This window comes from Sparus aurata, chromosome 13 (assembly GCF_900880675.1).
Source record: "Sparus aurata chromosome 13, fSpaAur1.1, whole genome shotgun sequence".
Classification (NCBI taxonomy): Eukaryota; Metazoa; Chordata; class Actinopteri; order Spariformes; family Sparidae; genus Sparus; species Sparus aurata.
In genome coordinates, this window is record NC_044199.1 from 25,025,036 (window position 1) to 25,050,964 (window position 25,929).

General features: G+C 42.6%; 1 protein-coding gene across 1 annotated transcript; it reads left to right on the top strand.

The window, feature by feature from the left end:
- The first annotated feature begins 7,295 nt into the window (after positions 1-7,295).
- On the top strand, positions 7,296-25,710 carry fgfr4 (fibroblast growth factor receptor 4). Its single transcript, XM_030438762.1, has 21 exons — positions 7,296-7,926; positions 10,001-10,218; positions 13,414-13,601; positions 13,696-13,846; positions 13,945-13,995; positions 14,652-14,921; positions 15,029-15,118; positions 15,222-15,388; positions 15,524-15,647; positions 16,476-16,666; positions 16,802-16,940; positions 17,061-17,254; positions 17,571-17,716; positions 18,041-18,162; positions 18,254-18,364; positions 18,720-18,910; positions 20,335-20,457; positions 21,026-21,096; positions 22,183-22,320; positions 22,444-22,549; positions 23,016-25,710. Exons 2-21 carry the CDS (start codon positions 10,113-10,115, stop codon positions 23,190-23,192), a joined length of 2,856 nt encoding a protein of 951 aa, XP_030294622.1. The 5' UTR covers positions 7,296-7,926; positions 10,001-10,112; the 3' UTR covers positions 23,193-25,710.
- Positions 25,711-25,929: the final 219 nt, after the last annotated feature.

A 25,929-nucleotide genomic window follows, 5' to 3' on the forward strand; every position in this document is an offset into this window, starting at 1 on the left:
TATTTTAAATAGATGTGTTTTCCCAATGATTGGATGAGATTTCCTTTTCAAACAATGTGTCTTATATAAAAAAAACAGTGTGTAGTGTTTTGCAAGAAGTGTGTTGGAGAATTTCAAACACAGTGCAAAGCATATATTGTGTTTGCAGGGTTGGTGCTTTTGTTTAGGGCATGGTTACCAAAGTTAGAGGTTGTGATGCTTTGGGCATAGCAACCACTTTTAGTGTTTAAGCATTAGGCAAAAACTGTAAGTAGCTTTAAAGTTGTTAAAACAATCTTTTTCATCACTGTCTGACAAAATCATGTGTAATGAGTTTCAGGTTTTTGCAACTCTTCAAGGATACTTTATGACGGGAAATATTCAAACCCAGGACTCCCTGTTTTTAAGACTATATGTAGGCACATTCCCCTAAAATTCAACTGGACATTTCTGGTGTCTGAAGAAACTTTAGGATTTCTGCTCAAACTCAAAATAACAGTCTGTGGGTTTGAACAAAGTTTGGCTACACAGCATGCTTCTGCACTGACAGGACCACCAGTATGTCAGATGACATGTTTTAATAGCAGGTTTCTTGCTGTGGGACCCTCCTCCCTGCTCTCTCTGTTCCTTTCCCTCCCTCCCCCTCCCTGCCTTCCCCCTTCTCTCCCTCTCTGGCCCTGTCTCTCTTTCAGCCCTGTGTTTTGGCAGCAGCGCTCGCCTGCATCACAAAGCCCGTACTCTCAGCTTGTCCCATTGTGTTGCGAACATCGCAGGTAATGATTAACACAAACACACAACAATGGGAGCTTCAGCACACAGCCAGCGTGGGAGTCGATAGTCTTGAGGTCGGGACGAGTGGAGAGAGTCACCGACCACATAGAAGCCACGAGATGCCGTGAATGCTGAACAAGTTTAGCTTTTTAGTTAAAGTTCTAAAGAGGCTGTGTTGTTTCCCTGCACGTGTTTCAATGCGTATTGTTCCGAAGACTTAATGACCTCAGTTTTTGATAATATTCTAACAGTAGTGCTGATGAAATAATCTGAAATCAGTGAAAAGCTTCTTGATGTATGGTCTGATTTTAGAGCTACGGCACATTACACTCAAAAGGCTTTTAACTGTGTAAATAGAACAGAAAACTAGGCATTCACACATGCATCACTGGTATAAAAAGCCCATTTACTGTCTGAGCTTTCAGTCAAACAAACTCTCAGAGCGTTACGTTTGTTTGAGCTCAGACAACACACCGGTTGTGTTTGCAATAAACAAGCAAGTGCTTCAGTTTCTTTCTCAAACTCAGAATCCCAGAGACAACCAGCGTGCTTTAAGTTCTGCAGTGATTGGGCAGGTATTTAGAGGAAAAATAGGCAGAGGCTTACATACGCCACAACTTCTGACCTCCACATTTCTCACATTCCTACTATGTCCACTGTCACTGATCAATGCTTGACTGTATTAGTGGACTCGGCTCTGGCCTCATTGGAATGGGATGGTGCATCACCTCAGAGCATAATGAGAAAGAAAGCAAGGCAGTGAATCATAGAAGCAGAATATCATTTCATGATTAGGTTCAAATGTTTTAGTGTTTTTCATGGATTGTCAGTTAGCCTCTTCAGAAGTGCTGAAGATAAATTTGCATCCTAATGAAACTCTGCTGTATCCACCTGCTCTCATCAGCAACTCACATTTTATTTATTTATTTATTTTTTATTGCAATTGTCTTTCTCTGTTTGTTTTGTTGAATTTTATTTTCAAATCTGTTTTGGGGCTCATTTCTACGGCTGTATTTGTGAGATTACTTGGACAAACTACAATGAGTGAATACAATGAATTCAGAGACTGCTAGTTACATTGAAGCAACACTTTGAGATTTTGGCTAATATGTTTGCTCATTTTTTATGTGATTACACTACTCAAAAAGGGATATTGGATTATAGGTGCATGAATTGCATGTACATTGATATGCAATAAAAGTCAAATTAAATGTGTTGCATTATTTTTAGGGACCAGAAATATTCATAAACCACAAAATAAAGATTCTGATATGTCACACAATAAACAACAATAAAGTGAAACGCTAAAATATCCCAATAACCCTAACTAATTTTGAGTAGTGTATGTAGCTGAAGCCCATTAAACAAGCGAGCTATAAAGTAATAGGTAGTGGGCTTTAGAGGAACTGTTAGGCATATTTAACCAGCTAATGTTGTATATTTACAATAAAGAGCTTTAATATTCTCTGAGAGTATAGAGTCGTGAATTTATGAGAAATCAAGCTGTCATATTCCACTTCAAAAAAGTATGAACACTCAAACTTTGGAATCCCAAATTGTTCGGACCAAACACATTACAGCCTTTAGCTTGGATGTTGGATGAAACCAAAAAAGATGCACTATTGTTTACATGCTCATTCTGCAGAGGAGCCTCCACTAAAGAGTCAGAAATTTAAATGTAAATGGGACCTGATGTTTTCATAATGTGTCCCTGCTGTGAAGTGGACTAATGAGCGACCGGCCACACCTCACACATTCCTCCTGACCTTTATCCCACCTCACTTTCCCCACACACACACACACACACACACACACAGACACACACACACACACACACACACACACACACACACACACACACACATATACACTAACCTCACCTCACCCCGATGATTATCATTTACCCCAACATCGCCCCTCCTCCTCCCCTATCTGTTATCAGCTGTCAGGCCCCAGCCAGCCCCTGTATTCTCCATTAACAAGAACATCAGTATGCAGCAGGCTATCAATGCTATCTGGACCTGGGGGCACCGGGAGGGTCGGGAGGAATCCCTCATATCTCTGATGTCATCAGATAAAGAGGTGAGATGGAGGGTCTGGTCTTGTTTAAGGGGAGGATGAGTGTTTGGTGTTCGGATACAGAGGAGCAAAATTAAAAATCTAATGTCACATAACTGATCTGTGCTGCTGTTTTTTTTAGCGAAGAGGCTTTACCTGATAGTTCTCCTCTTCCTTTATTTAAGTTAAATAACAATACATTTTATTTATATAACGCTTTTCATGATACCCAAAGACACTTTATTGCATTTTAAAAGGAACGACACATAAAGAACAAGCAGAAAAAGAAATTAAAAGTGTTCATAGCTGCAGGGGTAGACACATGTCAAATAAACATTAAAGATGTGAAAATATTGAAAACAATTTTTTCACATCTTTAATGTTTATTTTCAATACTGAAATCCCCCCTTTTTGTTTCAAATGTCCTAATTCAGTCTGCATTACCAAACAGTTGATCTGACCTGCAAAGCTCACTCAAACTGCCAATACGCTTCACACGTCTCAAAATAAGCTCATTGGACCACAACACTGGCAAAAACTCTCGCTCAAAAGCACACATTCTCACTTATAAAACACACTCACTGGAGAAAACAACAACAACAGGTGGCATGAGACAAATAATAAACATTTATCTGTGAAGTTTAAATGATTTTTCACATAAACTGATTTTTTGACACACCAAAGTGGCAAATGTAACATACCCAAAAATGCAGCAATTTGCTGAAACTTTGTTTTTTTTTCTTTATCGTCTCTTATAGTAAGTTAGTTGTAAGACATAAAGAGTTAAAACAAACAGAAAAGAATCCTGAAAGTACAACAATGATTACAAAAAAAAACATCAACATGTTGCACAATCACCAAATTGTACAGGACTGCTCAGTTTCCTTCTCTAAAAACTAAACACTGAACACCTGTGTGGCCTTTCAGATAACACTATATTGAATATATATTCTGCTAGGATGTATTGCCACCATTCTCTTTAGAATATTTTTCAACAGTTTTGAAAGCAGCATGTTAGCATTTAATAAATGTGCTGCAATTATATAGTGTTTACACAGATGGTGTAGTTCATGGATTTGGGAAAATGTGGCCATATAGCCATGCATTTTGTGTGAAAGCAATGAAGATGATTCACAGTTTGGTCCACATTCAGGCTGTGTCATCCAACTTAAAACATGGACAAGGAGAAAAAAAAAGTTTTATCTATGAAATATAAGAATGGTACAGGATAAAAAGTTTTTACCAAAAGTTAAATGAATGAACCCAGAATCAAAGCCTTACAGATTCTCAGATGTTCATGATATGTGAAGCTCCAATGTTGAAAAAAGCCCCACGGGTTTAAACAAGACTGTGGAAAAAGGTTTTTGATTGATGATATTCCTGACCTTACCTTGTCGTAAACCAGTGATTTTGCCTGAGAGAGTAGTTTTGATAATGGCATGTGACACAGATGCATTCTTGTCTCTGAACTATTTGCAGTCTTACTCATAAATCATTTGAAGGGACTTAATACTTAAAAGCTGCCTGAAAGTATCTCTCTCCCAGTCAGCATTGTGCTAAAGTGTTAGCTCAAAGCAGTCGAGCTGAGGAATCTTTTCATTGCTTCTAATTTGCCCTATAAATTGATGGTAAATAGATAAAGTTGGCTCCCTAAAACATGGTGTATTCACTTTAAATGCATTCTTTAGGGGTGTGTCAATGGGCTTTGTATATAAGGTGTTTGTGTGAAGCAATAGAGGCGCCTACAATCCCACCTGTGTCTCATTAGCACAACAACAAGCTGCAATAACATTAACACCGCTGTCCCCTCCCAAAACACAGGATTATTTTGTGACCCCAATTAAGAGCAGACTTGAGGTGACTTGACATGAAATTAATCATTTACGGCAATCCGTGCTAGCATATTGAGTGACAGCAGTCAGTCACACACAAACCCAAATCTAATCCAAACCATAAACACAACCTAATTCTAAGGCGATTGCAACTTTCCCACATTCTCTTCATTTCCATGGTTGAAATCTCTGTTCATGAAATGGGACAACCTTTCGGTACCCTCATATGTCATCAGTTGGAGGAAGGAACCACGAACTACCAACAGAGTGACTATGTTAACATATTTATGTACCCACAACACAAATCATATAAATCCACATGGACACACACACACACACGCACACAGATATGATCGGGTAGTTTGAAGCTGCGAGGATGGGATTTAACATCCCCACAAAGCAGAACAGTCCTCACAACGCAGGTTAAGAGTACAAATTCATCCACATTGACAGCAAAACAAGAATAGACACTCATAGTCATGTTTCTATCACTTCATAGGACATTACACCATCTTGTATTCATTTACTGGAGACTAACCTAATCATATACTCACCCAACCTTACCTCATCTAACCCCTAACCAATGCTCACCCTAAAACGTAATGATTTATGTTATGGGGACCTGCTTTGTTTCCCCAAAAGGAAGTCCCCGCAATGTGACTGTGTATACACACACACACACAGACACTGACACACACACACACACACACACTCAGGTATGACACCAACACATCCCTCAGCAGTCAACAACTCAGCGCCGGCTGGCATTAGCACAGCTCTTATCTGCTTTATGACTTCCACTCCGCTTCGTTTATTTGTGTACTTTGACTTTCGCTGTAAAGCTCCGTCTGACCTGAAGTACCATGGCGCGGTGTCGAAGGTCAAATCTGGAATTTATTTCAACACGTAAATTTCCTCTGAACTCGAACTCATACTGGCAGCTTGAGGAGTTTGACCCATGGATAAAAGTAAACGGAGTGTGCAGCCTCTTTGCCTCTCTTTATGATTTATTTTTAACTTTTATTTTGAAGTCTGTCAAGCTTTGTGGCAGGGCAGAACCTTCGTCAGACATTTCTCTGAGTGGGGAGCCCATTAGCTCAGTTGATAGAGCGGGCATCCCATATACAGAAAATTTGTCCTCGCTGCAGCGACTGCGAGTTCAAGTCTGGTCCTGGGGACCTTTGCTGCGTGCCACCCAGCATTTTTGGCCTTAAAATTCTCTGAGCATCCCAGTGGCCCCCTTGGCTGAAGCAGGTATCATGTAACCACACTTGAATCCAGGCCAGGACCTTTTTTAGGTTCTGATTGCCCTCTCTCTCCCCAGTGCTTCCAGTCTGTCTTCACAATAAAACCTGTCCAGCAGAGGCAAAACAATAATCCTGAAGGATCTCTCAGAGGCTGAAATAAATGTACTGGTGCAGTTTTACAGCACTGGTCATTTCCAGGGACAAAAGCTAGCTAGCTGGCAAACTTGAATGACTTAGAACCAACTCGGGTCAAAATAGAGCACAATATTGATATATGATGATATTATTTGAATTATTTTCTCTGTATTTTAAAAAAAGTAAAAACATACATCCAAAGAGACATCTGATTGTTTTCTGTAAATCAACCCTTCTTTTCTGTTTTTGATAAGGTATGTGGCCATAAGTTTATGGACACTCAGATATAAAATATTATAATTGAATAATAAAGCTATTTTAATCTTAATCTAATATCAACACAAACATGATGTCTTGGACCCTTGACTTAAGTTACTGCCCAGAGTTAAAAGTTCAAGTGTGTTGTTCTGGAAAACAAAAAAATGTTTGATTTTTCTTTTTTCATTCTTGTTTCGTGATTTTATTAGCTCAAGCATTAAAAGAGATCATTTTTAAATGTTTGTATAAAATCCAAGTGGAGTTTGATGTGTAAAGAAAACTGAAGGGAAAGTTGATGAGTTTTCATGCCTCCTGGTCACCATCAGCTGTTTTCTTTCCCTCCCCTGTATGCTGATCTCAGATGGATCTAACTTGCTCTAATTTATAACTCTAACTTTATGATTTGTTATTACTCAAAATTCACATTTCTTCCCAAAATTAACATATGATGCCTCTTTCTCTGAGCCTTAATGTCTCTGAGAGTTAATCTGATGAAAAAAAGGAAAAAAAAAGAACGAAAGAAAAAGCAGTGTTGATCTCCAATCTCTGCTGCAGCTAATGGGATTACCCGGGTCTTGTTCTTTTACTGATGCAATTAAAACGTGGAGGCAATTCACAGCATTCACGCACTAACGCAGCCTAATTGAACGCGTCTGCTAAAGAGGCCTTAATGCGCTGTTTGCATAAAGGCATCATAAAAAAAGCTGTATTGATAACGTGATTTATGCGATTGATTGAAGGAGACTCCCTGTCAAAAGTGTGTTTTAGTCAGAAAAGCTTAAATGTTGTGATGTCAGACAACTCTACCGAGCTGTGGGCTCTGTGGAGGGAGAGGCAGAGGCTCTTGGGTTTTATTTACCAGCTCTTTGGAGGGATGGGGGGTGTTTTTGTGTGTGGGGGTAACAGAAGCGCACACTCCCCTCCCTCTCCCTCTCCCTCTCCCTCCCCTCCTCCTCCATCCTCCCTCCTCCTCCTGCTCCCCTGGCCGCTCTCAGACCATTGTTGTTGTGCCTGCCGTCCGGAGAGCAGCAGAGTGCTCTTGGAGGGTCGGTGTGTGCAGGACGCTCGCTCCTCGCTCTCTGCTGTGAAAGGGAATCCGACTGAGGTAGGCTGAGCTCCACGTTTCAGCGGCAGAGCTCAGATCGCACCGAGAGGAGAGGAGAAGTTGGCAGCAGCGCTGCGTAAAGACGCACCGGGGCACGTTTTACCACCCGACTCATTTTCTTATTCCCTCGCCACATCGGATCTTTTTTCAACATTTTCATAGCGAGAAAGGACAGTTTTCCAACCCACGTTCTCGGCCCGTGTTTGTTTTTTCTCCATGGATTTAGCGCTCTGAGCGGCCGGCTGCAGTGGACTTTGCCCAGAAGGGGGATCACACACACAGCTCCTTCCCTCCGGCCAGCAGGAGAGCCCGGCAGCTGTCGTTCCTATTCCAGGGGACTGGTTTTGATGGATATATAAGTTGGACTTCGCTTTCAGTCGGATACAACAACAGCAGATAACCGCTCAATCGCAGACCGCTTTGGAAAAGGACGTACAAAAGCTCCAAATGAGGATTTCAATACTCAGTCGTGTCGACCGGGACAAGGAGTGATTTCTCCCCTGGTGCCAGTCATCTCTGCGAGGACAGAGGAGGAGGAAAGGTGGGTGAAATACAGACGGAGACAGCTGGAGGTTCTTGGAGAGTTGTTGTTTCATTCATTTTCTGCAGGCGTTGAGCAGTGTGGGATAGATCACGACCAAAAACTACTGAACACGGCCTCATATTCAATTTCTGTAAGCCTCAGATCTTTGCATTAGAGAGGGAATTCTAGGTTTGTATTTGTTTCAGTAATTCTCTAGAAAGCTGCACATTCATTAAAACAAGGCAGTGGATCTATGTCTTCACCCAGCACTCTAATCACTATTTGTGACTTTAGTGTGAGATTTCAGAAGAGAAGCTGCGGCAAAGTTAAACTTGTTGTGTTTTGCAACAAGCAGAGCCAAACAAGTCATTCATTAGACATTGAACCTTCCACATGGACTATTTGTAGGGTGAAAAGACTGCGGAGTTTGAACTCAACAAATCACAATAACCTTCACTTTAAATAATTAAAAATGACACATAGTAATAGTTATACAATAGTTATATTACCAAAATTATGTTAATTAAAAAACACCTTTTGCAAGGAAATCATCTAATTTGAGTCGCGCATTCATTCATTTTCATTTTTCTGATCTCACCATGTGTCAGACACATGTGCAGACACTGACCATCCAGTATAGAATGATATAAATATTAACAGGTTTAACTTGTGTTTGGCAGCTTTTGGCTTCATCATAACCTACAAGGTCCGTTTAAGACCAATACATGACTGGTTTATTGAGTGTGATTTATGTGACAGAAACATGCAGTACATTATAAATACAAGCCTCCACAGTGACTGAAAGGTAGAATACAGTACAAGTATTTTGGCTCCGGCTAAACAGCAGCGAGGCGGCGTGCCAGCGGAATTAGCAGCAGCAGGAGAAAAACGTTTTTTTTCCAGCCCTTAATTGAGAAAGAATACGTTTCATTCAGCAGGCTGGTTCTTTAAACGGTGTGTGTGTGTGTGTGTGTGTGTGTGTGTGTGTGGGCGCGGCATGCATGCGTGGAGCGCACGCACCGGGGTCTGGCGCCTGGGCGCAGTTGGCCCGACCGTGGCAGAAACATAACTGTATTATTCCCTCAGTAATCTTGTAGGCTGTCAGCGTTTATAGTTTGTCTGCAGAATGAGTTGGCGACAGTGCTGTACTTTATATCTTTATAATAACAGGGTTTAAATAATAAAGAGAAGTTAAATAACATTTTGTTCTTGAATTCAGGTGATATTGAGGTATTTGTTACACTTTTGTGTTAATTACACGTTACTGATTAACTTTTCAACTAACACTGTATTTTCCTGAGGTTAAAACATGCTCCTGTTAGAGCTGAAACAGTGCGAACACCTGCAGGTTATTGACACAGATTCTCCAAAGTCAAATATCAGATCATAAACTCTTATTCCAACTTCATAATCATGGGGGGTTTTCTGACCTTATTTCTCTTCTGTAATAATTGACTAAATCTTTTCAGTGTTTTGGACTGTTTGTCAGACAAAACAAATGATCTGAAGGCTGTTTTCTGACATTTCCTATGCCGATCTGAATATAATCATAGGAACATTTTCCAAGCTAAGGCACGAGAAAGACCAAATCTTACCCCAGTTAAAACATTAAATGAACAGAGTTAAAACCATGACAAATTTAATGCATCAAGGTCAAAACGACCTGCTGAACATTCACCCATTTCACAATTTTTCCATCCTGAACCTGAAGTCTAATCAGCTGCCAGTCGACTCTCTCCTCTGCCGCTCCTTCAGCTTCTGTCGCTTCCTGGCAAGTTTCAAGTGTTTTTCTAGCAAGGGCCCATTATCCTGGGGCAGACCGAGCGCCATCCATTGACAAACAACAGGCTGTAACAGCCCTGCTCCTTATTCATGACACAGGAGAGCCTGGACAATGTAAGGCAGATGAGCGGGACAGTTAGCAGGACATCTGGTTAAGAATACAGCTGCTCGCCGTCTAAACAGGCTCTTTAACTGTTCGTCTGCACAATCGTTTGTGTTGGTTTAAAACTGAGCAAAAATCTCCTCTTCAGAAAATCAATTTTCTGATCAAGAGTAAACCTTCTCCTGTGTGCTTTCTTTGCCTCTACAGGATCCAGATTTAGAGACATTGTGGATTTCTGACGCTTCCAATGCCAGGGAGCAGAGTGTGAAGCCAATCCCAGGCTTCCAACCTGTTTTTCTGACTTTTAACTACAAGACACATGCGTCACATCAAGAAGATGGCGAGGGTCTGCACGTTCTGCGTTCTCCTGCTCTGTTTTATGGACAGAGTCTCAGGCAGGGCCATTGAGGAAGGAAGAACCAAAGGTAAGACCTGAGTTGTTTCTTCCTTTGCTCTCATGGGTTTGTGTTGTGTGAAGTTTAAATAAGCATGTATGTGACTGGAGGGTTGCTGGTTTGAATCCACAGACAGTTTGTGGACAGGACTGGTCTTAGAAAGTGTTGGTTTCTTGGCAGCCACCACCACAGAGGAAGTCAAGGTGACAGGAAAAATGACAGAGTCTGTAGTCGAGTCTTGGACGGAGCGAGGAAGGGAAGGAAAAAAAAGCTCTCAGAGTTTTGCTGCCGTAAACTGTGCTACCTGATCCGCCTGAGGCCCTGAGGCTCGGAAGTGTAAATCTGCCTGGCTGCGTGCCAGCTGTAGAGGATGAAGAGGGGGGGCTGCAGGGGCTTTTTCATTCATGCTTTACAAACAGAAGCCAATGCAAAAAGTCAGTCATTGTCAGCTGTAAAATCTTAAGTTGTAACTCAGTGTAATCTTTGAAGAACAAACTCTCTGACTTCTTCTTTGCTGTGAAGGGAATCAGTTTCCAGATTAAAAGTCTTTAGGGTGACATTTTTCCAATGATGTGTGTGGAGTGAAATGATGAAAGACAAAGTGGATTGTTTTCCTCGAAGGCATCGAGCACAGAAGCTGTCTCTCATCTCTGTCTCCGTGGCCCCGCTTTTGTACTCCAGGGCTAAGGGAGGCCGGTCGGGGCTTGCTGCTCAAACGACAATGTGCAGGAGGAGGCCCGGCAAAAACCTTTAAGGTTTATTTACAGGACAGATGAGCAAAGAGTCGAATGAGGATTGATAACAGAGAGATCTTATGCTTGTAAAACGTGCAGGTGTAGAGGCAGTATTGCCATTTTTATGTTTCAAAAAGAGTCACACATAAAAGCAGTCCCATTTGAATCCACTTTCATCAACCAAAGTCAAATAAAAATCAAGCCTCAATCTCCACAGGTGGAAAGGAGAGTAATTTTCTACAGCCACTTAGCGATTTAAAAAGAAAATGGACACAAATTATGGCGTAGTTTCAGCCTCTATGGGTCAAATTAAACACAGAAGCAGTTGTCGTAATCCTCAATAACTGAGAGGAGACAGAGATGATCAAAAAGAAAAAGATAAACTCCCGCTTTATGTCAGTTAAAGGAGTGAAAAGAGAGTCCCACCTCCCTGAAGACGAGTCCAACTGAGAAGAGGTGATGAGGGTCAGAGGGACCCACAATGCACAGCTCACACTCCTGACAGGGTGGGCAGGCAGGGTCAGTCAGTCTCTGCCGTAGAGACAAGACGCAGACACAAAGACTTTCCATTTATGATGAAAATCAAGAGTTTGTTTTTCAGATCATCCCCAAAGCTTTTATCTCTTATTAATCGATTTAAATCAGTCTCTGCCTCTGTGTTGCTAATTTGAGAATAGCTCTGAGAGAAAATAAATTACAACATGCTCCAAATATAATTACACATATAATGTTACTAACTGTGCTGCTAAATGCAGGGATCAGACAGGGCTTTTTCTATTTCTTCCCCCGGAAAACTTATTTTAAGTCCCTGTTTTCTGCCACATCATTACAGAGGATAAAGACTGAGTATAGCTTTCATTTGTGCTCCAGCTGGTCTTTTGGCTGCTCGAAATTTACGCAGCCGATCAGCTGTTATGTGATGTTAAGATTTACAGACCAAAAACAGTCTTTTCCTGAAGAAAACTATGTAGCTTTTTTTGATAGAATCACAATAAACTGACAAGGCTGTTAATTGTTTGATTTCACAATGACAGTGAGCCATCTGCAGCATTAAGGAGAAGATCATGTGCCAACAAATGCCATCTTTTGCTTTGATCACAACGCAGAATGAGTGGGAGTGCATCTGCTGGTCAAAGAGAGCGCTCAGTCCAGAGCTGCCTACAGACAGAGTTGGACGACTGAGTGAGCAGCTAACTCACTAACTGGTGTATTAACAGAGAATGAATGATCGCAGAACACAGTATGACATAAATGCATTTTCAAATCCTATGATATGAGCAAATTATTTCAAAGGAATCAGTCACAGGCAGGTTTAAAACTGTGCCGTTGAGCTTGAAGGTTCATTCTTGACCTTGGCGATCAGGAACAAATAAATTACTGCGACATGATCTGACAAAACTAAACTGACAGTACGTATTGGATGCTCTGCTGCTCTGTTCCCAGTTCAGGACATGAAGCTCTTCATTGTCCTAGCCGGTTTCCGCAGAGGGCTCTGCTGCCAGCCCAGCCGGCTGGCTGGCTGACTGGCTGGCTCGCACTGGCCGGGCGGTTTGTTTGTGTTGTGTTGTGTTTTGTTTGCCCCCTCGCCTCTGGGTGACAATTCACACTCTGCCGCGAGTTCAACTATGGGGCACCATCCCTGTCTCTGGAAGTTCATTAGCATGGCTGTGTGTCCGCCGCTGTGATTTACCGCTGACTGTTTTACTGTGTTCAAATCTGCCCCATTAGATGAAAATGAGCGGCTTGTTCGGATCTCATGTTGTTCATGTTTTGAACTTGAATACAGATTAAGTGATGAGTGTGTTCACCTTATAACCAGCCATCAAGATGTTTCTTTTAATTTGTTTTTCCCTTTGGCTGCTTTGACTAATCACTGTTTCTGATTTTCCACTTATAGCGTTGTAAAAGAGTTTTTTTTTTCCCTGAAAGCATTACCTCTACATGTACTCTGAGCGATTAGAAAAAAAGGCAGCACTTCACTCCGACAAGGGAACAGATTGCCTTTTCACTAAGCACTTGCAGGAAGCAATCAGACAGAAAATTGCCCTGGAAAATTGCTCGTTCTGAGTGACTGAGCAGCAGCGAGCGAGGTCCCTGGCCAGGGTGCACATATGCTCCAACAAGTGAGTGGGCGAGCGCGTAAATGGGCGAGTGACCCACTGAATGGATGGCACTGTGGCTGATGATGACACGATAGTTGCCGGGTTATCAGGGCACTCTATCGCCAGTTCCTGGTCGCATTAAATGACAGTGGTTGTTAAGGACCATGGTGTACTTCTGTTGCCAGACCTTTCTGAGGTAAATTGAAACCACCAGGGTGTGTTTTGGACATTTGTGAAGAGTCCAGACTCCTTTATTCAATGAAAAACATACTATGACATCTAAAATCTTTTCTATTTTTTCTTTTTTTAAAGACAGTGTTTTAGTTTCGTAGTAAATTTGAATCATTTAGAGGAAAAGTTGACCAAATATCATCCTTTTTGTTACCTAGATCTTCGGGTCTCCAGGCCTCTGATCGTACCAGGTTACCCAGAAAACACAACAGCATTGGTGGGCGGTCGAGTGAAGCTGGTGTGTAAAGTCCACCGGCCAGCATCAACGAAGGTGCAGTGGCTGAAGACGGAGGCCAGCCCATCGGGTTGGAGCCAGGAAGGACAGCCTCGCCTCAGAGCCCTGACAGTGAGAACAGAAACAATTAGACAGAGAAATCTACTCAGACTATGTTTTGTTTCTGTCCTCATCATATTAAAACATGTGTCTTTCCTCCATGAAGGCCCTGCAGAGCAATGCATCAAAACTAAACACACTGCATCTGTCCAACATCACACTGGAGGATGCAGGAGAGTACATCTGCATGGCTGAAAACACCCATGCGGGACAGACGGTGCAGGCCATGCAGTCAGCTTGGCTGGAAGTCCTGCCTGGTAAGGCACACTTATAATCACAGCAATCCAGCTTGTTAGTTTTTGTGCTTCTTTGTGACTTTCAGGCCAATCACCATTACAATTTTTCCCTTGCACAGGTACCATCATTTCACGAACTGTGGAACTGGTCACTGCTGAGATCCCCCCAGGTACAGTAACGTCTTTATGGTGCAGGGCAAAATGTGTGACCACGGTAGATCCACAAAATGTTTCAGTCACAATCCTTTAAAATGATGTAATTAAGATATTTTAAAACATACTGCTTTTACGCTTGAGGATGGTATGGCGCCCATCAGTGTGCTCTCATATGCCGGCGTCCTCCTCCCCTGCCTGGAATGAACTTCTCTCCTTCCTTCACTCACTTAGATCTGCAGTGAACCTTCACCGCCCCTCAGATTTACTCTCTGTCCACTGTCACGCTGCAACATGTTCATTAGCTTCAATCCCTCTTCCTCCATGTTTCTTTTCTTCTTCTTTCTGGAGTGAGCAAGTGAAGGGAGTCTGTTTGCAGTGTGAGGAGAAGGGGGGGATGGGGGGGGGGTGGAAGAGGAGGAGGGTTAGGCCTCCTGGTCTCCATGGTGATTTCATTGTGTGTGTGTGTGTTTGTGGGGAGGATAGGAGATAAAGGGGTTGAAGAGCTGAAGGTCATAGTTGACGGGGTGGCTTCTTGGTTTAAAGGGAAGATGAAGTATTGCTGACTGAAAGAAGGCAAGAGATAAAACTTCGAGAAACAAGAAGAATAAGCTGAGAAGGAAATATCCTCCACCGCAGCATGCTGACACCTTCTGCACTAATGTTTCCACAGATGTTCTCGAGGACCTGAGTGAAGACACAACAGAGCATCTTCTATTAGAGCCAGGCAATGTCCTGAAGCTGCGCTGTGACATGAGCAGCCGGCCAGGCATGGCGGTTAACTGGTACAAGGAGGGAGCCCGGGTTCTGCCCACGCCACGCATACAGATCCGCGGCACCATCATGGAGATCACGGACGTAACTTACGAGGATTCGGGTGTTTATGTTTGTGTTCTCCGGGGAACCAAAGAGCCTGTGAGGAACTTCACGATCACTGTGGCAGGTTAGGACACAAACATGTTGGCTTTATTTAGCCGACAGCTAACTGATTAGCTTCAGGTTTTGAACTGCAGATTCGACTGAACTTGCCTTTATTTGTTACGTTTAAAGACTCATTGGGGTCAGGTGACGATGATGAGGATAACGGCTTGGAGGACTCATCAGCTGAGATCGAAAATGACCAGGTTTACTTCTCCAGAGGTGTGTTGTTTGGTTTGCTTAGCAGCTGCAATCCTTGATGAACCTCCAGGCTTCATCAGAGCATCCTGGCTAACAGCTCATTGACTGGTCTTTGTCCATGCAGGTCCCTATTGGACCCACACCCAGCGTATGGAGAAGAAGCTGTACGCTGTGCCTGCAGGGAACACTGTGAAGTTTCGGTGTCCAGCTATGGGCAGCCCCATGCCGAGCATCCGCTGGCTCAAGAATGGGCGGGAATTCAGAGGAGAGCATCGCATCGGGGGCATCAAGGTGAGGATGGAAGCTGTTTGTTGTCTCCTGAAGTCTAAATAAGACTAAAGGTTAAATTGAATGATCTGGCAAAGCCTATCTCTCCTATTCACGCTTTATTTTATTTTATTATATATTTTGTGTTTCCTTGGCCAGCTGAGACACCAGCACTGGAGCCTGGTGATGGAGAGTGTCGTGCCTTCAGACAGAGGAAACTATACCTGTGTGGTGGATAACAAATATGGCTCCATCACTCACAGCTACGTCCTCGATGTCCTGGGTATGTCATGAATGTGTGGATTGCAAGTGTGTGTCTTTGTTTCTGCTTAAATTACTGAATTGAATCTGTTAAGCAGTTCAAAGATTATTCTTAAAACCTGATCTGGCTGAGTAGATTGATGGCAGAAATAGTAACAGTTATTTGTTAGGACTTGTGGAAAAAGCATCAAGCGTTCAAATAAAAGCCTCCAGTCTGAGGGAGGGGATAAGTGGGGGGTGGGCAGAAGGTGACGGGGGCGCCTGGCATCGGTCGTTCTAGGCAGGATGTGGACGGTCAGGCATCCACACCAGTTTTCTACCTGACCTGTGACAGGGGATCGAGGATTATTGCGGTTTGTTTGTTCATTTGTTCGCTGTCTGTCCACCACGGGGTCAGTTTCCGTCCCCAATCAACGGGGGGAGAGGACTAACGAGACAACTAACGAGATCAGAGAGCGAGAGTAACCGCAGATCAAAGACAGCCCACCGAACAGCTGACAAAGAGCCACGCTAATGGAATGGATTTTCATCTCAAAATGACATTTCCTGCTCTTTTGCCAGCATATAAACAAATTATAAGTAACAGCGACAACTGTTGGGCACTTTGAGACATCTGTTTACAAAGCAGCCATGTTTGCCAGCTGTGAAACGGCCAAATATCTGGATGTTTTTGTCCTGCCTGCATCCTGTTGGAAGGGGTTGTTGTGAGACAGAATGTAGATCAGTAAATCCCTGAATCACCTCTGAACTGTAGCCCTTAGGAGAAGAAAAATCCTTTAAACTATGACTGCTTTATCTGGAGTTTAATGCTCACTTTGATCAACTCTCCTCTGACTTTTTCCTGATACAGAGCGTTCCCCACACAGACCGATCCTTCAGGCCGGTCTACCCGCCAACACTACAGCAGTTGTGGGCAGTGACGTCCAGTTCCACTGCAAGGTATACAGTGATGCCCAGCCTCACATTCAGTGGCTCAAACACATAGAGAGGAACGGCAGCCGTTACGGTTCTGATGGGACGCCATACGTTCAGATCCTCAAGGTTGGTGTCTTAGCAGTTGGTTTACAGGTGTTCTTAAAAGAGCAAATACAACTGGAACTAGTAAGAGAAGTGGTAGCTTTATGATTGTTGTATACTTACTGTTTATGCAACTTTTCCTGCATCTGTGTTGTGCAGACTGGTAGTCTCAACATGTCAGAGGTGGAGGTACTCTACCTGTCCCAAGTCACCATGGAGGATGCAGGAGAGTACACCTGTCTGGCGGGAAATTCAATCGGATTTGCCCACCAGTCCGCCTGGCTCACTGTCATCTCAGGTAAAGAAAAAGACTTCAGGCTAAGTGATTCAGTTATTGTGCCTCTAAACTGTCAGAAAATGATGTAGTGAGTGATAACTTGGCCGTGACTAACTCTAACCCTTTACTCTCCTCCTGTAGAAGAGGAAGCCGCAGTAGCTATGGACAGCATGGAGACCAAGTACACAGACATCATCATCTATGCCTGTGGCTTCCTGGCTCTGATCATGGCCATCGTCATCGTGGTGTTGTGTCGAATGCAGGTCCACCCAAGAAGGGAACCGTTTGACGCCCTCCCTGTCCAGAAGCTCTCCAAGTTTCCTCTTCGCAGACAGGTACGGGGAACTTAAATCTGTTTTCTCTCACAGCTGTTTTGGCGACTATGACTCAAAGGTAGGGAATGCAATTCTGTATAAACATAGTTAATTCTTCTAACCAAAAGCATCAGTATTTGATTACCTGGAAATGAGACTCAACAATTGACTATCTTTCTTCAGAATCGCCTTTCCTACCTTTAAGGCAGGGCATGCTTGAAATTTCGTACAGTGTTATGTTGTGCGATCACATCTGGTCGCAAAAGTGTTCAGAGCAACCTTCCTATGTTCCTAAAGGCTGAAAAGTAACTCTCCTTTTCTGGATCTTTTCCTTCAGTACTCGGTGGAGTCCAACTCTTCAGGAAAGTCCAGCGCATCGCTCATGAGGGTGGCTCGCCTCTCGTCCAGCTGCTCTCCCATGCTGGCTGGAGTCATGGAGTTTGAATTGCCCTACGACCCAGACTGGGAGTTCCCCAGAGAGAAGTAAGTCATCTACAATTTAGAATCACTTGATTATATTTTGTAAAGGAAAGACACCTGAGTGTTGAGTTAACACAGAGTTAACTAAAAAGTTCTGCCCCTTACAAAGAGAGTATTTCTTCACTAAGTTTAGTTTGGCTTCAAAGATCCTGACTCGTTTCAACACTGCAGCCTTCGCATCATGTGGAGACCTAAAAGGAAACATGCCCGCAACCCATTTTTGGCTCAAACAAACCCATGTTTCAAGAAACCAGAGCCCCAAATTATGGATTTGTACAGTTTTCCTTTGGACATTCTTTTTTTCGCTAACTCTCTTTCCCTCTCTAGTTTGACGCTGGGCAAACCTCTAGGAGAAGGCTGCTTCGGCCAGGTGGTCAGAGCTGAGGCCTACGGCATCAACAAGGACTGTCCAGATCAGGCTACTACTGTGGCGGTCAAGATGCTCAAAGGTAAGGAAGAAATGATACAGACACGAGAATAACTCTAGGGAGCTGTCTGTGGGACATGATTTTCTTAAATGAGACATATCTGTTCCATCAGATGACGCCACAGACAAAGATCTTGCAGACCTCATCTCCGAAATGGAGCTGATGAAGGTGATGGACAAACACAAGAACATCATCAACCTGCTCGGAGTCTGCACCCAGGACGGTGAGTTTCGGACCTCTGACTAAACCTTTATTGTTTGACGTTTCTATCCATCATAACCTGCTACAAATGAGGATTTGGGTAAATAGGTTGGATCTCCTCCTGGACAAGTCAGATTAGAGCACTGATTAAAAGACAGGTTCCTTCTTGTTAACACTAATTATGACACACACGCCCTCTTTTTGGAGAGAAAATAACAACAGCCTTTCCTTCACCTCCCTCCCGAACGCTCTTTTTATTGTAAATCACAACAACCTAATTTAGTGAGTGTTTCAACTATGGTGGTCCAAAGCCTCCAGGCTAAAACAACAATAGAAACAACCCTGTCCTTCATCTTGTTTTGTTCACCCCCCTCAAGGCCCTCTGTATGTCCTGGTGGAGTACGCATCCAAAGGCAGTCTGAGGGAGTACCTGCGTGCCCGGCGACCCCCAGGCATGGACTACACCTTTGATGTGACCAAGGTGCCTGAAGAGCAGCTCACCTTCAAAGACCTGCTGTCCTGTGCCTACCAGGTTGCCAGAGGAATGGAGTACCTTGCCTCAAAAAGGGTATGTTGACTTTAAAGAGAGGAAAGACCTGGTAGCAGTAGAAGAATCTGAATCTCTGGTGTTTCATGGCTGCAAACCCCTAACCCTAGACCCATCGATAACGTTAGGTTTTTCTGTTTGTCTCTGTTTTATATCCTTGTAAATGTAACATCCTCACATTTTATACTGTTGGTCCGACAAATTTGGTTTTTTCTATACGCATGAGTGGAACACTGCAAGCCTCAGACCCATAAAGGATGTTTCCGTATCATCAGACCTCATTACAATAAAATATATCTGTGTTTCTGAGCAGGCCACAAAATGAAAGCTAAATACCAAAGTACTTAACATTTGTAGACTTCATGAGCTGTATAAGCCCTTAATAGGCTGTAATATCAACCTTTTGTGTTGACTTAAAGGGAATTGTGATTATCTCGTGTAATTCAGTGTTTTTGGATTTGAGCACTTGGCCTTCAGATGATGATTTCGGTCCAGACAGCCTTCCCCTTCTCTTCTTTCTCTTTCCGATCCCCAATTTCTCTGTGCCCCTTTCTTTCTTTTCTTCCGACCCCCACCCCCCATGTTTCTCTTCCTTTCATTTACCCAGCATGCACTCTGTCTGTGTGCTTCTTATCAACATGTTTCTTTGTCTGCCAGCCGGTGTCTCAGACAGGCATTCCTGAGCAGAAAGCTGCCACAGCTTCAGTCCTGTTTACTCTTCTCCATCCATCTGTCCGTCCCCTCCGTCGCAAGGCTTTGTCCTTTTTAGTGCTGCCATAAATCTGTTAGCAAACAGGCCGCAGAGCCGTCGTCTGGGTGTAGGCATCAGGTTTCTGGCTCTCCGGCCTTCTAAGAATGCAGGAGCCTGAAACTAACCCTCCATTATGGGGAGACCCACAAACCGAGGCTGGTTCGTTTCGCACATCCCCACAAATCCCACGTCTATTTCGAATGAAAACCAAAATAAACTTAATGACATCCATTCAATGTGGGCAAACAGTGCCTTTCTTTTTTCCTCCCAAAGAGTTGTTTTTACTTCAAACTCCCGGGTTTCTATATAAAGACATTTTAATTTTGTTGCGTTCACTAAAATGAGGCACTCCGTGTTGACTTTAGACGTCTGAGTCTTTTCATTTTTGGAGAAAATCTGCAGTGAATCATTTCTACCTCCCCAAACTCTGTGTTTTGAACATGAAAGCTTCAAACCACGGCCTGGAACAGACAAGCACATGTTGTGTCACAAGTCAAAAAGAGCACTCGATTATATAGTTAAAACTGTGAATTTATACATTTGCCAAAGTAAGAGCAATGATAGATCTCTGAGCCCATTAATCAGCACTATTTAAACTTATGCTAATCTTCTAATCTAGAGACCCAGCAGTTGGCCTTAAGCTCACTTAAGGGTTTTGTGTCACTCTTTAATTCTCTCTCTTCTCTCTCTGCAGTGCATCCACAGAGATTTGGCAGCCAGAAACGTTCTGGTGACTGAAGACAATGTGATGAAGATCGCTGACTTCGGCCTGGCCAGAGGAGTCCACCAGATCGACTACTACAAGAAAACCACCAACGTGAGTTACAGTTTCCAACAGAATATTTTCAAGAATCACTTTTCTCTCCTCTGACTAATAAGTACTCTTCCTTTAATCTTCCACAGTTTGTGATGTGACTTATTGATTTGTCACAAATCTTACAGCAATTAACTTAGAGTAACTTTTGGCAAACCCTACTCAGGTAGAAGGAGTATACTTAAATGTTAGTCAAGTAGAAGGTGTTAAAAGCAAAATCAAACAGTATCTTCACATGCAGATATTTGTATTGTTAAAAGGTTAAAGTGGAGGCTGGTTGTAAACATGTCTCTTCCTCAGCTAGGTTCCTTCTGTTGCGCTCCATTCACAGCTTTAATACTCCTCAGGACAGATGTCTGATGTTTTCCTCTGATTGGCAGCAAGCTTAATGGGGCTTAATTAGAGAAGAGGGGGAGATAAGGAGGGAGGAGGGGGAGGAATAAGGGAGCATAGAGAGTTAGGATGTGGCAGAAAAACAGAGCGAGAGAGAAAGAAAAATGTGTTGTGATGAAAAGTGTGTTGCTGTGGTGAGTGAAGGTGGAGCTCTAACGTGTTCATGTCTGCACTGCAGGGACGGCTGCCAGTGAAGTGGATGGCACCAGAGGCCTTGTTTGACAGAGTCTACACACACCAGAGCGACGTGTAAGTACAACTACTCATATACTGAACCGCTGCAGGAAAACATGAAGGCAGGTGAAAGACAACGCGTAGAACAAAGGAAAACTTTGTTTAATGCCTCGCCAATTATTTATCCTCTTCCTCTGTGTTTTGAAAAACCTTTTAAAACCTCATCTAACTGTTCTCAGCAACTCCCTTAAAACCCAACAGACCATAGTCATACCGCGGCCATTTGCCACACAGACGTCATAATGCTGTGTTTAAGGTTGCAAGTCATATAAACATAGGGAAATCATGTCACTGTTTCTGAAGTGATCAACAAACACAAACATTGATAGACAGTAGAAATCTGTTGTGATATTGGCCATATTTCAAGGTTAAACAACACATTTAATAATCCATTATCTTCTGTGAGTAAACAGCTAATGGTAGCATGAAACCACCTCCTGGCTGATGTTATTGTTTAATTGTCTTATAAAACAGTTGCGTTAGCTAGGACGTGGTGAATGCTAATGTAAGCTAATGGATTTTAAAATATGTTGTTTTACCTTGAAATATGACCTGATGTCTCTCAGGGTTTTCACTGTCCATCATCTTCTCAGTCGCTGATCAATTAAGAAGTTGTAAAAGGATAACGGTTTATCAGATTCTTAAAGATTAACCACACATTTACCACTTTCTAGCAGATGTTACTGAGTTAAATAAACATGCACAACATTTGTGTTGTTTTATTAGAATTAATTCATGCCTTTCATGTTGTATTATGGAATACAATTAAAAAGTAAGGTTGGCTAGGAAGTGGTTGAATGCTAATGTTAGCTTACGGAAAATTATCAAATATGTGGGTTTACCTTGAAATACAGCCCAGTGTCCCTCTGGATTTTCACCATCTGTTGTCTTTTCAGTTGCTGATCTACCAGGGACGGTGGAATGCTAACAATTTTTCAGATTCCTTGTATAGGATTTACAATGTGAAACGGCAATAAAAGATTTGTGCATGATATCTGGGGAAAATGGCCTCCGTGTGCCTGTAATTATTTCCATCAGGCTAACATCTCAACGAAGTGATTTAGTGTCCTGACCATGAATTTTGTCTTTCCCTCCTTTCAGGTGGTCTTTTGGGGTACTGATGTGGGAGATCTTCACACTGGGCGGCTCACCATACCCAGGTATCCCTGTTGAGGAGCTCTTTAAGCTGCTGAAGGAAGGACACCGCATGGACAAACCCTCCAACTGCACACATGAACTGTAAGCTGGAAGTCCTATTCTTTAAATCTACACTACTTTCATCAGCAAATCTTCAGTACCTTGTGTAAGTTGGTCTAGATTGTAGAGTTAATTCTTGTGCGTGATTTGTTTTTGTCTCCATAGCTACATGATGATGCGTGAGTGCTGGCATGCTGTTCCCACCCAGAGACCAACCTTCAAACAGCTGGTAGAGGAGCTGGACAAAGTACTGCTGTCCATCTCTGATGAGGTGAGTTTAAAACACATTCTAGCAGATACATATCTTTTCCTTTTCTTCTCCTCTTTCCCAATCTGCTGTCCAGATGTCTTCACCATGGAGAGCAGAATTCAGTGTCTATAAACTACAAACAACAAAATTAAACTTTGTTTGGCTACATGGAGCAAGGAGCCTTTTTCACCAAATACTCACCCATGCACCATCACTGGCAGATGTGTCAGCATGTGATTAATTTGTTGGTTCCTACTTAAACACAGAAAGTTCTTGGCTTCAGATTGACCAATTCAAAACTGATGTGGTGGTCTAAAACTATGATGGCTCCAGTTCTCTCCATCTGCATCCATTTTGCAGTGGACACCAAATTCAATTTCCACTGTTTTTACTGCCAATTTAACACACATTTGTCTGTGGGTTTGTTTATTTTTCTGTTTCTGCATAGAACATTTCTCTTATTTCTAAACTTCCTCTCTCCCCTCAGTACTTGGATCTGTCAACACCCTTTGAGCAATACTCCCCGTCATGTGAGGACACGTCCAGCTCCTGCTCCTCCGACAATGACTCTGTTTTCACTCACGATGCCTTGTCCACCGACCCCTGTCTCCTGGGCTACCAGGATGTGCGCTCAAGGATAGACCTCAAGACGGCCCTCCGATAGACATACAAATACCGACATGAACACAACACTACAAGGGTTTTACTGGCAGTCATATTAAGGGTGCACACCTGCAAGTTTTCAACTGGACCTCCATTATGGCACCAGACAAAGCCCTTAAACATATTAGGGCATTTATACACGCACATTAACATACACACACAGACTCACATGTATGCATGTGGAGCACTGAGGCCGGTGGGCTTCATTACACGGTGAAGGTTTGAAGAAAAACATTCCATTGTTGGCAGAAGAAACGAGGACAAACACATTGTGGTACTCCAGATTATCAGCTCCAGCACTGTGCCCAAGAACAGTTGTTACGTTGGAAAAAACTGCGGCACTAAAGCCAACAGAAGAGACCCTGGTACGCAAAACACCTCGAAATGCTTTCTTTGATCAACTCTCCTTTAGAAAGGCGATGGACAATGATCTCCTCACACAAACTCTACCCAAAACCAGGGCTTGAAACCTCTGTGATAAAGACATTTTAACAAAAAAAAAAAAAAAAAAAGGATTTATTTTGCTATAATAAAAAAAGAAGAAAGTGATTGTTAAATATAAATCTCTTTATATAAGATTATTTTACTTTTGTGTTGCTTATTTAAAAAGAAAAAAAAGTCTTAAATCTCAGGATCTCTTGTGCTAAGAAGTTGCTGTAGCGGCAGCAAAGTGCCTGAATTTATGATTTCCTGTGAATATATTAGAATATTAAAATATTGTATGTACATATCAAGGACAAAAAGACGATTGCCTTTTATAAATTATTCTGAATGACACAAAAATGAAGGTTATTGGAGGCGAAAGGAAAAGAGGAATTTAAAGTGTTTCAAGTGCCAAACCTGTCACAGCTGTCACACTGTCTTCATGTTCAGGTTTCATTCCAAAATACCAACAATTTAGACCATATGATTTCCAATTATCTTTCAAATGTAATTTAAAAAAAAATTAAAATACAACTTTGCAGACACTCAAAAACCACAAACAAACAGTAGATGGTGTTAAAAATATTGTAAACAGTTTGGAAAAAGCACCATGTATTTGAGACAATGTACATTTCCCTCTTTTTGACAACTCAAACCTATAATCAATGTGGTCAAAAATGTATAGATTGGGCCTTTAAAGATGGCTCAATCTTGGGAACGTTTGGAATGAAACCCTCCAACTGCTTCGACCTCCAGCCCAACTTAACAATTTGTGGTTAAAAACCCGAAGGAGCACAGTAATTGTTGCTGTTGTTGGACAAAAACCACCAAAATGTCTTGATCTCACAAACTGTAATGCATTTCTTAGATTCAAAGGTCAAGAGACAGGCTCATTAACAGGTAACAACAACCTGGTAAACTTTGAGATAACATCACGTGGTCTTCCTCCAACAACTGTAGTCTTTGCCTACATGACCACTTTGTCAGAGACAGTGTGTCCGGGGTGTCCAGGGTGGGACTGACGATTCAACATGGGGACTCTGTTAGGGAGCTGGCCCAAGCCCACTGTCATTGCTGACAAGGAGAGGGGAGACACTGAATGTGAAAGCCAGTGTGATTGATTTCAAATAAAGGAGAAGGGGGAGGGACCCTCCTTTGTCTGGCTGTAACCCTTCACCCAGCCCAATCTGTTGGCGAGGGGTCCTCAGGTCTGCAGCCTGGCCGGACAATGAAGGCTTTGCAGGCTTAATGGGTGTGACTATGGACCAGAGGGAGTTTTGGGGGGTGGTGGTGTGGGGATAGCTTGGGCTTGTGTGCAAATGAAGAGGCTCTTATAATGGTAATGTGTCCTCTTCTCTCCCAAATGCCCCTATCTTTATCCCCATGGCCACCATCTTTTAAATTACAAATCTTAATTCAGATTCGCCACTCCGCCACTGCCACCAGGACCAGCTGCAGAAAATTCCCCTGTGGGATAAAATGCAAACTGAGTCCCAGTCCACCTCCTCGATCCGACCATAGGACAAACAATTGAGACACAAACAAGATAACCATTGACAGTTGAGATCAAATTGTACAATCAGTCCTGTCAAGAAAGTTTGCTACATCCAGCTTACAGATGTTGGTCCAAAATGTGCTCTCAGTCAGTCTCCTGCATCACCAGTTGTATTTTGCCTTAACTCTCTGGTCCTTTTAGTCTTTCAAATATTCAGAAGTGCAAGGAAACATGGAGGGATTCATTCCAAAATGCTCCAAATGCATCATCGCCTTCTCTTTCTCTGTAAAACCATTTTGTTCTCGAAGGATTCATGTGTCTTCTCTACTCGTTTGTTTGCATTTCAAGCTGTCAATCATCTTGTGACAGTTGGTGTCTCTGATGGAAATCTCATTTTGGACTGAAGCCTCCACATTTACACCCACAAAGTGTCCAGAAACATTTGCATCTTTACATTCCAGCTATCTGCTCTTCTCCCGGATACAAACAGCAAACAATCACAACGTTCTTAAACATTTCCTCGAGAGAATTATTTTAGAAATATCTAATTTATTTGTTCATTGTTTTGTTTTTATATGAAATAAAGTATAATTTAAAATAACGCAGCTGTGTGTCCTCATCTCTGTGTTTGCATAAAAAATGGTAATTCATGCTGTCACACCTGACAATAACCAGACTCGAGGGAAGCTGAAAATATACTGACTCTGGGCAGGTTGTTATTGTTCTCATCAGTTGATATTGGCTCTGTCCCATTTTGGAAAATGGGCTGTTCTTGTGATGCTCAGGAGGAAACCGTCTGACAGTGAAGGGATGTCAACCC

Excerpts from the sequence above, each read along its gene's own strand:
- fgfr4 (XM_030438762.1), top strand. The coding sequence starts at position 10,113 with ATGCGTCACATCAAGAAGATGGCGAGGGTCTGCACGTTCTGCGTTCTC. Across the intron at positions 15,648-16,475 it reads CTACGTCCTCGATGTCCTGG|AGCGTTCCCCACACAGACCG; the intron begins GTATGTCATGAA and ends TTCCTGATACAG. Across the intron at positions 16,941-17,060 it reads CTGGCTCACTGTCATCTCAG|AAGAGGAAGCCGCAGTAGCT; the intron begins GTAAAGAAAAAG and ends CTCCTCCTGTAG.